The sequence below is a fragment of the Camelina sativa genome, chromosome 11, assembly GCF_000633955.1.
Source record: "Camelina sativa cultivar DH55 chromosome 11, Cs, whole genome shotgun sequence".
NCBI classification, from domain to species: domain Eukaryota; kingdom Viridiplantae; phylum Streptophyta; class Magnoliopsida; order Brassicales; family Brassicaceae; genus Camelina; species Camelina sativa.
In genome coordinates this window covers 43277231-43290695 of record NC_025695.1, presented here as the reverse complement: position 1 = coordinate 43290695, position 13465 = coordinate 43277231, and the positions used below count along the sequence as shown (strand labels likewise).

The 13465-nt window shown below is 36.3% G+C and overlaps 3 protein-coding genes across 3 annotated transcripts in view; all 3 read right to left on the bottom strand.

The window, feature by feature from the left end:
• LOC104728918 (heat shock protein 90-3-like) overlaps window positions 1–1004 on the bottom strand; it is a 3188-nt gene extending 2184 nt beyond the window's left edge. The window contains exons 1-3 of the mRNA XM_010447833.2: window positions 782–1004; window positions 333–474; window positions 6–233 (exon numbers count right to left, since the gene is read on the bottom strand). Coding sequence (XP_010446135.1) covers window positions 6–233; window positions 333–474; window positions 782–904 — 493 coding nt within the window. The 5' untranslated portion in view covers window positions 905–1004. The remainder of the gene's footprint in view (window positions 1–5; window positions 234–332; window positions 475–781) is intronic.
• Window positions 3765–6789, bottom strand: LOC104726147 (heat shock protein 90-2). The gene is made up of 3 exons (XM_010444940.2): window positions 6524–6789; window positions 5901–6042; window positions 3765–5801 (listed from the first exon to the last, which is right to left on the bottom strand). Exons 1-3 carry the CDS (start codon window positions 6644–6646, stop codon window positions 3967–3969), a joined length of 2100 nt encoding a protein of 699 aa, XP_010443242.1. The 5' UTR covers window positions 6647–6789; the 3' UTR covers window positions 3765–3966.
• Window positions 9672–12484, bottom strand: LOC104726146 (heat shock protein 90-3). The gene is made up of 3 exons (XM_010444939.2): window positions 12277–12484; window positions 11790–11931; window positions 9672–11690 (listed from the first exon to the last, which is right to left on the bottom strand). Exons 1-3 carry the CDS (start codon window positions 12397–12399, stop codon window positions 9856–9858), a joined length of 2100 nt encoding a protein of 699 aa, XP_010443241.1. The 5' UTR covers window positions 12400–12484; the 3' UTR covers window positions 9672–9855.

The following is a 13465-nucleotide window of genomic DNA, read 5'->3' as shown; positions in this document are numbered from 1 at the left end:
CTCACCAGAGGTGTCTCTGGTAACAGTGAAAGACCCACCAGCCTGAGACTCCCACACGTACTGCTCATCGTCATTGTGTTTGGTTGTGACAACAACCTTGTCAGCAACCAAGTAAGCAGAGTAGAATCCAACACCAAACTGACCAATCATGCTAACATCAGCACCAGCAGCCAATGCTTCCATGAACTCCTTGGTACCAGATCTCGCAATTGTTCCAAGATTGTTGACCAAATCTGCACAATAGAAGACAAAAACACGCATTAGCCAAGACAAACCAAACACAGAGATAGAACACTAAGAAACAATAAAAGACTGTAAAATCAATAACGTACCAGCCTTGGTCATCCCAACACCACTATCAATAATGGTCAAGGTGTTGTTAGTCTTGTCAGGAATGATGTGAATGAAAAGCTCCGGCTGACCATCGAGCTTGCTCTTGTCCGTCAAGGACTCGAACCTAATCTTGTCCAAAGCCTGTTTTCACCAGAACAAAATACTTAGTCGTAAGTAACAAGATACACAGAACATATATACAAAATTAACCATAAACAATCCTAATCTAACTATATACTGCTTAATCTCATTGGTATCAAAACTAACAAAACCTAATAAATCAACAGATTTGAGTATAAACACTTGCCTCCACTTAAAATTAACAAACCAAATTCTCAAATCGACAAGAACACTAAACCCTAATCGAACCTAAATCTACAGATCGATCAACTAAATCGAGTCGGAGGAGATAAACATATAAAACATAGAGAGAGCGAGAAAAACGTACATCGGAAGAGTTACTGATGAGTTCACGAAGGAAGATCTCCTTGTTGGAGTAGAAGGTGTTGATGATAAGCGACAGCAACTGGTTGATCTCAGCTTGGAAGGCAAAGGTTTCAGCATCCGCCATTGTCACAGACCGGAGAGAATATCTAGCTAAAGGTTTATGAATCGGAATTGAGAGAAGTATTGATTGATGCGAGATTTAGGTTTTGGGGGAGAAGTATATATAGTGTAGGTTTCTTTATCTTGTGTGGGGGAACCTCCTCATAGTTTTCTACTTTTCTAGATCCTTCGTTTCCTTTTTTTTTTCTTTTTTTTTTAATATCTTAAATGGGAATAACTTTGTGGACAAAAAAAAAATGGGAATAACTAAATACAAAAAGAAAAGCAAATACTTTAATAGATGATTTTTTTTGACACATTCACATAAATTAAGAAAAGTATTTAATGTTTATCAATAAATGCATTATTATTCATAATAACATATTTTCTAAATTATTAACCAATAGTAATTCATCAAAGTTTTAAATTCTCAATCAATGATTTTTGAAATTTGTAATTTTTAGTATTAATTAATAAAAATAAAAAGAAAATCATCGATATTTAAAAGAAAATTACAAAAAGTTCATTAACTGTAATTTTAACTTTCCTCTTTTCTTTGGGGAAAGAGGTGTATTTTACTCTTTTTTATATTTTTGTAATTTACTGTTCCTTTTGTTGTTGATAATTTACTATTTAAAAACCAAAAACAATAGAGATTTTTGAGAAATAATCATTTTGGTGTACTCCTTTTCAAAAATACTCTTTTCATCTATCCATTTTCAAAAATACAATTTTTTAAATATGAAAAAGTATAAAGGTTTATATGGTTTACAAGGTTCTTCTATATAATAACTACTACCTCTAGACCTGATCCAAATATTTATGAAGTTTTAAAACATTTTAAAAGGTTTTTACAAGATTTTTAAAAGGTTTACAAGGTTTTTAAATAGTTTGAGAAGGTTTTTAAAAAGTATTTATAAAATATGTAAGAAAATTTACACACATATAAAGGTAATTTGTGTATATATTTATTAGCTTGCACACAAATTTTGAAAATTTGCAAATTTATAGTGGCTTTTTTGGTAAAGTTTGAAAGAGAGGGTATTTTTGAAAAATAGTATTGCAAAAGAGGTATTTTTGAAGTTTTCCCAAAACAATAAGCTTTCTTCATAACTTTTGTTAATTTGTTTCTCCTAACTCTTTCATATAGTTTACAAATCACAAAATTGGTATATATCTCTTTTTAAAATGCTAAAAATTAAAATATCAATAACAAAGTAATAATTTTAAAATTTACATGAATACAACACAGATTTATTGAAAAGAATGGAAATACACATCAAAAGGTATATAGAGCAGCATATCTATAAGAATGTTACTGGGATTAAGTTATAAGTTTTATACGTACAGGTACAGATGTAGTTTTTACTTTATTCTACTAAAATCATAACTAATTTATTTGATATAATTTTTTATTTAGTTAAAATATCTTGTCTTTTAACTGAAACCAATTAACATCTAATATCACAAAACTAAGGCAGACTTCAAATCTCCAAACACTGAATAAAATTGAACATGTTAATTCAAGTCCATAGCAAAATCAAATTTAAAACAAAAATATCTTGAAAAATCTTTGCATTTTGTGCTTTTGAGATGAACTTGATAATCATTTTTATTATTTTTGTTATATCAATAGATATTTATTACCTAGAAGACTTATATACACCAAACCAAAAGAACAATGTTTACATCTGAAATAAAACACGGTTGTACATAAACAATATGTACCAAATCATCCGATATTAATATTTGCTTGTTGACGATATCGAAGAAAAAAAATATATATACTACTTTGTCTCTCAATTTCATCTAAATAATTCAAAAAGAAAACTTGCACATGTATCCATCATTTTCTCAAAGGTTTTTTGAACAAACGATTTTCTTGTATTTTACTAGTAATTTTTTTTCTAGAAAAAAAAAATTACGAATATGAACAATTTGTCTACATATATAGGTTTTGTATATATGAAAAGACATTGTTTTCTTTATATTAGTATTTTTCAGTGTTCAACCATGATTTGAGGCCGATTCTGGTAGTGTCGAATTTCAAACCACAGTTATTGAAACTAGAAAATAGCTTATTGACTATTCATATATCCTAAGAGTTCACTTAACAAACAATGATGCAACGAAAAAGTGAAATATACTTGTCTTTTTCCTTGTCTTTCTGCACCAACTTCATAAAAGTTGGAAATAGGAGAACATTTCAGTGTACTGTATCTTTCCTAATTGTGATGAAATGATTCGCAAGCTACTCTTCAAGTTCCATACCTCATCCCAGCGTGGCTGGCAGCTGGTGATTTGAACCTGTTTGGTTGAAAAAAATCACAATAGAAATGTCCTAACAAAACTTAAAATAATGTTCTTTTAATAATTATGCGACTCTCACCGACCAATTTTTAAAAACTTGGTTTTTGTATTATTCTTTTTTAAAAACTTAAAATAATGTTCTTTCCATTTTTGTTTCACCTTTACCTAACAAAAAAAAGATACAATAGACTTAAAACACTACCGTTTAAGGTTAGTTCAACTAACTTAGTTGTCCGTACTCTGTATAGCAATGCTTAAATACTGATGATAAGCGATTTTACGTCGGAGTTAAGAAAAATCGATAGCCAACGAGTTGAGGATTACGCTGAAAACAAATTACGCTATTATATGAAGGAATCATCGTCTTTTATGTGCTGAAAAGAAATTACGCTATTATGTGCTACCAGTCTTCGGTCTAAAAGTAAATATTTCGACTTTTACTATAAAAAGAGACGGTAGTGACTATTCGAAACACTACTGCTCTCATTTGAGGAGAAGAGTTATGGCCTGTTTAATTTTTTTCAACAAAAAAGAGATGTACTCAAACCACTACCGTTGTCTGAGATGCTTAGCAATGATTTTAGCAGCCGTTCACCTTACTTCAAATCAGCTATCACAAATTAGGCTAACAAAACTGACAAAAAACAGCGTGGATTCGCCAGAGATAGACTCAAGTCACACAACAGAGTTGATAAAAACGCTAAACCGACAATATAACATAAAAGAGATAAGTTCCAGACAAAAGTCATAAAAAGAAGTCGAGAAAACCCACTAAATTTAGTCGACTTCCTCCATCTTGCTACCTTCAGCATCAGCATCGTCTTCAAGAGGAGGCATCTCGGCATCAGCTTCAACTGCATCATCCTCATCAATGCTCAATCCGAGCTTCAACATCCTGTGGATTCTGTTTCCAAAAGTGTTGGGCTCATCGAGGCTGAAACCTGAAGTGAGAAGAGCGGTCTCAAAGAGGAGAAGAACAAGGTCCTTCACAGACTTGTCATTCTTGTCCGCGTCAGCTCTCTTTCTAAGCTCATCCATGATTGAGTTCTCAGGGTTAATCTCCATCGTCTTCTTGCTGGACATGTAACCACCCATGCTGCTATCCCTCAAAGCTTGAGCCTTCATGATCCTCTCCATGTTAGCGGTCCACCCATACTCGCCAGTTACAAGACAGCAAGGAGAGTCCACAACACGGTCAGAGACAATAACCTTCTCCACCTTGTCTCCCAAAACGTCCTTGATCACTTTGCAGAGTCCCTCAAACTTCTCCTTGAGCTCTTCTTTCTTCTTCTTCTCGTCTTCGGTCTCTTCCAGTTTCAGACCTTCCTTGGTTGCAGAGACAAGCTTCTTTCCCTCGAATTCCTTGAGCTGACCAATAGCGTACTCGTCGATCGCATCAACCATGTAAAGGACTTCATATCCCTTCTTCTTGAGCTTCTCGAGGAATGGAGAGTTCTCGACAGCCTTTTTGCTCTCACCAGTGATGTAGTAGATATCGTCTTGTCCTTCCTTCATCCTTGTCACGTAATCCTTGAGACTGGTCAATTCATCACCGCTCTTGGTTGAGTGGTAGCGGAGCAACTCAGCAAACTTGGTTCTATTTTGAGAGTCCTCGTGGATACCGAGCTTCAGGTTCTTAGAGAAAGCCTCGTAGAACTTGTTGTAGTCCTCCTTGTTCTCAGCAATCTCAAAGAAGAGCTCAATGCACTTCTTCACAAGGTTCTTGCGGATGACCTTGAGGATCTTGTTCTGCTGCAACGTTTCTCTTGAGATGTTAAGAGGAAGATCTTCAGAGTCGACAATACCCTTGACAAACCCAAGGTACTCAGGAATGATGTCTTCACAGTTGTCCATGATGAAGACACGACGGACATAGAGCTTGATGTTGTTGGGCTTCTTCTTAGTGTCAAATAGATCGAAAGGAGCTCTCTTGGGAACAAAGAGGATAGCTTTGAACTCAAGCTGTCCTTCCACAGAGAAATGCTTCACAGCCAGATGCTCCTCCCAGTCATTGCTGAGACTCTTGTAGAAAGCAGCGTACTCCTCCTTGTTGATTTCTTCTGGCTTCCTCATCCAAATAGGCTTCTGCTTGTTCACCAAATCCCACTCGTGAGAAACCTCCTTAATCTTCTTCTTTTTCTTCTCCTCCTTTTCCTTCTCCTCATCAACTTCCTCAACCTTGCCTTCCTCATCCTTCTTCTCTTCCTCCTCTTCATCATCAGAGATCTCCTTCTCAATGGTCTTCTCAACCCAGAGAGAGATAGGGTAGCTGATGAACTCAGAGTGCTTCTTGACCAAATCCTTGAGCCTGCGCTCCTCAATGTACTCCATTTGGTCTTCCTTGAGGTAAAGGGTCATCTTGGTACCTCTACCAAGAGTCTCACCAGAGGTGTCTCTGGTAACAGTGAAAGACCCACCAGCCTGAGACTCCCACACGTACTGCTCATCGTCATTGTGTTTGGTTGTGACAACAACCTTGTCAGCAACCAAGTACGCTGAGTAGAATCCAACACCAAACTGACCAATCATGCTAACATCAGCACCAGCAGCCAATGCTTCCATGAACTCCTTGGTACCAGATCTCGCAATTGTTCCAAGATTGTTGACCAAATCTGCACAATAGAAGACAAACACACACGCATTAGCAAACAGAACAAACACAGAGATAGAACACTAAGAAGCAACAAAAGACTGTTAAATCAATAACGTACCAGCCTTGGTCATGCCAACACCACTATCAATAATGGTCAAGGTGTTGTTAGTCTTGTCAGGAATGATGTGAATGAAGAGCTCAGGCTGACCATCGAGCTTGCTCTTGTCTGTTAAGGACTCGAATCTAATCTTGTCCAAAGCCTATTTTCACCAAAACGAAACACTTAAAATCATAAGAAACAACATACACAGACCATATATACAGATCTTGCTTAATCCTAATCAACAGATTTCAATCAACAACAAAAATTCGACCACTAACCCTAATCAAACCTAAATCAATCGAATATGATAAGCAGAGATAAAATAAGATAGAAATAGGGAGAGATCCTAAACTTCTAATCTAAACAATACTGATTAATCCAAATTTAGACGCTAGACTGCTTAATTCTTCCTTGGTTTAAACACTAAAGTTAAATCCACAGATTTGAATATAAACACATGCTCCACTTTAATCTAAACACATGCTCCACTCAAATCGACATGAACACTAAACCCTAATCAAACTCGATCAACTAAAACCAAATCGAAGGAGTTAAACAAGAGCAAAACATATAACGAACGAGAGGAGAGATAGAGAGAGAGAGAGAGAGAGAGAGAGAGAGAGAGAGAGAGCTCATACATCGGAGGAGTTACTGATGAGTTCACGAAGGAAGATCTCTTTGTTGGAGTAAAAGGTATTGATGATAAGCGAAAGCAACTGGTTGATCTCAGCTTGGAAGGCAAAGGTCTCTGCGTCCGCCATTGTCACGGAACGGAGAAAAATATCAAGGAGGAGCCTAAGGTTTAAGAATCGATCTGAGAGCAAAAGCAAGAAAGAGCAGAGACAGAGAGAGAGAGAGAGAGAGAAGTATTGAATGCTGAGATTTAGGTTTAGGAGTAGAAGTTAATAGTATTTATAGTAATGTGTGTGGGGGGTACCTTCTAATAAGGTTTTTCTAGATCATTCGTTTCCTTTATTTCCTCTGAACTAATTTATACTATAAGGAAATAGATTTGGGCCTATATTGGAATTTGTTAAGCCCAGTAAGCTTCATAATATTCTCAGTAAAAACACTTAGCACGTCATTAAACCCCATTAATCTTCACGTATATTTTCTCTTTTCCGTGAATTACTATTGTAGGTTTTGACGAGTTAACAAAAGATTAGTGAGACTAACAAAGACTGCAAAGATTACTCAAGCTCGAGTGTCGTCTATAAAACTAGAAATTTCTTAGTCACTAACAAAGCAAGAGAAGCCACAAGGTGTCTACTTTTCTCACAAGTCACAAGTTTTCAATCCAATTCACTCACTAAATAAGGTTGGATGTGTTTGTTGGATCATGGTGATCAGTCGACAGGGTCGGCCCTGACCTAAAGCCAATGAAGCAAGGGCTTTAGGCGCCAAATATTAGATAGATTTTAGGGGCATCATATAAAGAAAACTTCCTTTAGTGTAGTGGCTTTTATTTTTAATTTTTAGTGTCATGTAAGGGGTTCAAACCAGTCCCACATTTATATTTTTCCTATTTTAATCTTAATCCATAATATTTTGTTCTATCTAAATTTTTTAATATTGTTTTATTACATAATATAAAGATTATATGATTAAAAATAGCAATTGAACTAGTTTACAAGTTAATTTGTTATGGATGTCATCGTGATTCATAGACTAACTTGCGATCAAGTGTAGATAATTTGTTACAAGTTAAAATGTTCATGCACTTAGACTAATTTTTATTTTAACATTCGAGTAGATTTATTCTCTACTAACTATTTTCTATTTGATGATGTGTTATTTCGTTGATTGCTTGTGGTTTTGGTGTATAATTTGATATTGCCATCTTTAGCAAACGTAAGTGGTTAACTGATTATACTAAAATATAAAAGTGTTTTATGTGTTCTCCCCTGTTCTTTCTCTATTTTTCATTAAAATAGAATCATCTCATATTTTTTTTGGAAAAAATAGTTGAATTAAGGGGCACCATTTTTTTGTGTGCTTTAGGCGTCATACACCTACGGGCCCGCACTGTCAGTCGATTAGTTGAATGATAAAAGTTTGGGAACCGTTCGTTTACACAGAGCATGAACTTTGAAGTAAGTCGTCAACATGAACGAGGACCCTATATGATAAACATTTGTTGTTTAACTCTAAAACTTGTTCCACCTAAATGGCATTACAAAACTGGTCCTCAACAAAGATGATAACTTAAACAGGACAACACTACACCTAATGACAATACCGAGTAGTGCAGCTAGAGGCAATATAGAAGTTTACTCTAAGTCTCTAACAACTTAGAAGCTATATATATATATATATATAGAAACGACTGACTAATCTACATGCAGTTCTATGTTCTTAAACAGCGAGCCAGTTGTTCGTTTGACCCTTTAATTAGGACAATTAATGTTGCCGTCAATATTCAGAAAAGAGTGACCGTACCCTTTTAATGTTGGTAAGTTGTCTTTCAACATTATTCTTACCCATAAATGTTATAATATCTTTCCTTCTTCTCTTTTGTTGTTCAGTTTATTTTCATGTTTTTCTTTTTGTTAGTTGTATTTGATTATATATATAACTTTCATTTTTGGAATTTTTTTATAAGGATCACGTAATGGAGAATTGAGTGAAGGATAGACGTGGTAGTGGGGATAGAAAATAAAGATAACTATAATAACTGCTTGCAAAATGACAAAATAATGATCGATTTCGAAGAAATTTGTGAACATAGAAATTCATAAATATGCTTGTACAACGGATTCAAAACCTAGTATATGTTCAAAAATTGAAAGGATTGAGTTTTTTTTTTTAATATGTGCAGACATATTTTTATTCCATTCACTATACTTCATAATTATTGTATTACTAGGTACTAACCCGCGGTTCGGAAAACCGCGGGCTGACTTTTTTTTAAGAATTTTTTTAAATAATTTATTTTGTTATTATGTTATTGATAAAAGTTTGTGATTAAAAATTCAGTTTGTTTATATTAAAAATTTGTATTTTAAAAATGTTTTAAGGTATAAATCTCATCTTAGCTATTAATTTTTTTTTAAAGTACAAATTAGTTTTGATTCTAATAGATTATTTTTTTACTTTTCTACAATTTATTTTATTTTATTTGTCCTCAACTTTTGTTTTTTAATTAATTATATTTATTTAATTAATTAATTAATCTTAATTAAGTTTTGCTAATGACAATTGTATGTAATTTTTTAAACATTTTAAGGTTAGTTTCATATTTGTACTTCCCAATTAATATAGTAGAATTTTTATTTAGTTGGCATATCCTCTTACCCTAAACCAAAAAAAATCATCAAATTTTAACAAAAAAAAAAAATCATCAAATTCAAAAACTATCCGAAAACTAGGAGATACAGTACATGGATCTTATTATGTAGGTTGATAAGAGATTAAGAGCTGGCACTTTGATGAAAGGCACCATGGGTAAAGCAATGCGTTACCTCCTCGAGAAACTAGCTGAGAATGTGAACAGCTCAGGGGACTATATGAGTGCTACACAGAGATTGGTCTTTTCATTTTCTGGGCACAATGGAGAATAAAGAGGCCACTGACGTTGGAAGATTCCCAAAACTAATGACATTTGTGGGTTATTTGAATGAGGTAACGAAGACTGTCCGCTTGATGGAGCTTTTTGGTACAACAGGTTGGGGAGTTTACTTCTAGTAAATATATCGATTTAATCTACACCTTCACAAAACAGTGCAATTTAAGAATAAGGTTTGATGTCCGAGAAGTTTAGCAAACTGTTAAAAGCTGCTATCACAGTTAGGGTACTGACATCAATAATGAAATCTGCTGGAAGAATACTGATCCATAACACCGAGTTGATAAAAAATATTACACCGAAAAAATAATAACACAAAAGAAATCCCGAAATCATAAAAAGAACTAAACAGAAAACCGAAACAAAAGTTCGAGAAAAACCACTAAATGCAACCTTGAGCAAAACTTAGTCGACTTCCTCCATCTTGCTACCTTCCGCATCAGCATCGTCTTCAAGAGGAGGCATCTCAGCATCGGCTTCAACTGCATCATCCTCGTCAATGCTCAATCCGAGCTTCAACATCCTGTGGATTCTGCTTCCGAAAGTGTTGGGTTCATCGAGGCTGAAACCTGAAGTGAGAAGGGCTGTTTCAAACAGAAGAAGCACAAGATCCTTCACAGACTTGTCGTTTTTATCCGCATCAGCTCTCTTTCTCAGCTCGTCCATGATTGAGTTCTCAGGGTTAATCTCCATCGTCTTCTTGCTGGACATGTAACCACCCATGCTGCTATCCCTCAACGCTTGAGCTTTCATGATTCTCTCCATGTTAGCTGTCCAGCCATACTCGCCGGTTACAAGACAGCAAGGAGAGTCCACGACGCGGTCAGAAACAATAACCTTCTCGACCTTGTCTCCCAAAACGTCCTTGATCACTTTGCAGAGTCCCTCAAACTTCTCCTTGAGCTCTTCTTTCTTCTTCTTCTCATCTTCAGTCTCTTCCAGTTTCAGACCTTCCTTGGTTGCAGAGACAAGCTTCTTTCCCTCGAATTCCTTGAGCTGACCAATAGCATACTCGTCGATCGCATCAACCATGTAAAGGACTTCATATCCCTTCTTCTTGAGCTTCTCGAGGAATGGAGAGTTCTCGACAGCCTTTTTGCTCTCACCAGTGATGTAGTAGATATCGTTCTGACCTTCCTTCATCCTTGTCACGTAATCCTTGAGACTGGTCAATTCATCACCGCTCTTGGTTGAGTGGTAACGGAGCAACTCAGCGATCTTAGTTCTGTTTTGAGAGTCCTCGTGGATACCGAGCTTCAGGTTCTTAGAGAAAGCCTCGTAGAACTTGTTGTAGTCCTCCTTGTTCTCAGCAATCTCAAAGAAGAGCTCAATGCACTTCTTCACAAGGTTCTTGCGGATGACCTTGAGGATCTTGTTCTGCTGCAACGTTTCTCTTGAGATGTTAAGAGGAAGATCTTCAGAGTCGACAATACCCTTGACAAACCCAAGGTACTCAGGAATGATGTCTTCACAGTTGTCCATGATGAAGACACGACGGACATAGAGCTTGATGTTGTTGGGCTTCTTCTTAGTGTCAAATAGATCGAAAGGAGCTCTCTTGGGAACAAAGAGGATAGCTTTGAACTCAAGCTGTCCTTCAACAGAGAAGTGCTTCACAGCCAAATGCTCCTCCCAATCATTGCTCAGACTCTTGTAGAAAGCAGCGTATTCCTCCTTGTTGATTTCTTCTGGCTTCCTCATCCAAATAGGCTTCTGCTTGTTCACCAAATCCCACTCGTGAGAAACCTCCTTAATCTTCTTCTTTTTCTTCTCCTCCTTTTCCTTCTCCTCGTCCACTTCCTCAACCTTGCCTTCCTCGTCCTTCTTATCTTCCTCCTCTTCATCATCAGATATCTCCTTCTCAATGGTCTTCTCAACCCAGAGAGAGATTGGGTAGCTGATGAACTCAGAGTGCTTCTTGACCAAATCCTTAAGCCTGCGCTCCTCAATGTACTCCATTTGGTCTTCCTTGAGGTAAAGGGTCATCTTGGTACCTCTACCGAGAGGCTCACCAGAGGTGTCTCTGGTCACGGTGAAAGACCCACCAGCCTGAGACTCCCACACGTACTGCTCATCATCATTGTGTTTGGTTGTGACAACAACCTTGTCAGCAACCAAGTACGCTGAGTAGAATCCAACACCAAACTGACCAATCATGCTAACATCAGCACCAGCAGCCAATGCTTCCATGAACTCCTTGGTACCAGATCTCGCAATTGTTCCAAGATTGTTGACCAAATCTGCACAATAGAAGACAAACACACACGCATTAGCAAACAGAACAAACACAGAGATAGAACACTAAGAAGCAACAAAAGACTGTTAAATCAATAACGTACCAGCCTTGGTCATGCCAACACCTCTATCAATAATGGTCAAGGTGTTGTTAGTCTTGTCAGGAATGATGTGAACGAAGAGCTCAGGCTGACCATCGAGCTTGCTCTTGTCCGTCAAGGACTCGAACCTAATCTTGTCCAAAGCCTGTTTTCACCAGAGCAAATACACTTAAATCGTAAGAAACAAAATTACGCAGAACATGTACAAAAAAATTAACAATACTGCTTTATCCTAGATTCCTAGTCTAAACAATAGACTGATTATTCCAAATCTAGACGCTAGACTGCTTAATCTCTCCTTGGTTTAAACACTAAACCTAAATCCACAGATTTGAATATAAACACATGCTCCACAGCCAAAATTCTCAAATCGACAAGAACACTAAACCCTAATCAAATCTAAATCTACAGATCGATCAACTAAATCAAGTCGGAGGAGATAACCTTAGAGAAACACATATAAACATAGAGAGAGAGCGAGAAATCGTACATCGGAAGAGTTACTGATGAGTTCACGAAGGAAGATCTCCTTGTTGGAGTAGAAGGTATTGATGATAAGTGAAAGCAACTGGTTGATCTCAGCTTGGAAAGCAAAGGTTTCAGCGTCCGCCATTGTCACTGACCGGAGAATATATCTACGAAAAGGTTTACGAAGAGAGAAGTGAGATTTAGGTTTTGGAGGAGGAGAAGTAATTGATTCTTATATAGTGCGTGTGTTGTTTGTTTTCTTCTAGATCATTCGTTTTTCTTGTGAACTTTATATAAAAAGACTGTGTTATGACCCCGGAAATAGATTTGGGCCTGCGTAGGACTTTTTTAGTAGATTGTCGTTAAGCCCATTAAGGTTCATAATACTGGATCACTATTTGTTTTTCAACTCTAAAGGGGCTCCAATTGTCGGGAAAATCGGTATATTCATACTCCAGTTAAGAGGTATGTTGAATTCCTATCTTAGCTATGACTATGAGCAAATCCATTTATTAACTTGAATAAAATTCAAATTCACTGCATCAACTCAAAAAACTGTATAAAAACATACACAAGCCGTAACGGTGTTAAGAGTCCGTTAGCGGTTGCTTACGTGGAAACCACGTAAGAAATGACGTCGTTTTGAGAAACCAGAGAAAGATTTGTTTGGGTCAAAACGACGTCGTTTCATACGTCTTCTTCCTCTTTTGGACGATCTTCTTCGTCCCCTTTCTCTCGTCTCTTTCGTCTTCTCTCGTCTCTCTCGTGAATGAAAACAACGACGAGGTTGTTGTTATGGTCTTCTCCAAGTCTAGCAAGCTCTTTGAGTTCTCTTGGGTACTTTACTTCTTACCATTTTTTAATTTTGATTTTGCATTTGCATGTTTTGATTTAAGTATGATTCGATTTGGGGATTGGGCTTAGTGTTTCCTAAAGTGAAAAAAATTGAATCTTTACTTGTTTGTTTGGAGTATTTTGAGTTAATTTTTGCTGATTGAGCTGAAGAGAGTCACCAATTTGATTTTCAGATTCTAAAGTAGCGGTGATAATTTTTGTGTTCATTTATTGAAATTGTTTTTTTTTTTATGCATTCACTCTTTGGAACTTCCCCTCATTCTTTTTCTTTGCATTTTCCTGATAAAGGTTATGTGATTTCAGGAACAGTTGTTGACAATCGAACTTGAAGAATCACACCTCAAGGTAAACACTAG

Excerpts from the sequence above, each read along its gene's own strand:
- LOC104726147 (XM_010444940.2), bottom strand. The coding sequence starts at position 6,646 with ATGGCGGACGCAGAGACCTTTGCCTTCCAAGCTGAGATCAACCAGTTG. Across the intron at positions 6,043-6,523 it reads TCATCAGTAACTCCTCCGAT|GCTTTGGACAAGATTAGATT; the intron begins GTATGAGCTCTC and ends TGGTGAAAATAG. Across the intron at positions 5,802-5,900 it reads TGTTGGCATGACCAAGGCTG|ATTTGGTCAACAATCTTGGA; the intron begins GTACGTTATTGA and ends TCTATTGTGCAG.
- LOC104726146 (XM_010444939.2), bottom strand. The coding sequence starts at position 12,399 with ATGGCGGACGCTGAAACCTTTGCTTTCCAAGCTGAGATCAACCAGTTG. Across the intron at positions 11,932-12,276 it reads TCATCAGTAACTCTTCCGAT|GCTTTGGACAAGATTAGGTT; the intron begins GTACGATTTCTC and ends TGGTGAAAACAG. Across the intron at positions 11,691-11,789 it reads TGTTGGCATGACCAAGGCTG|ATTTGGTCAACAATCTTGGA; the intron begins GTACGTTATTGA and ends TCTATTGTGCAG.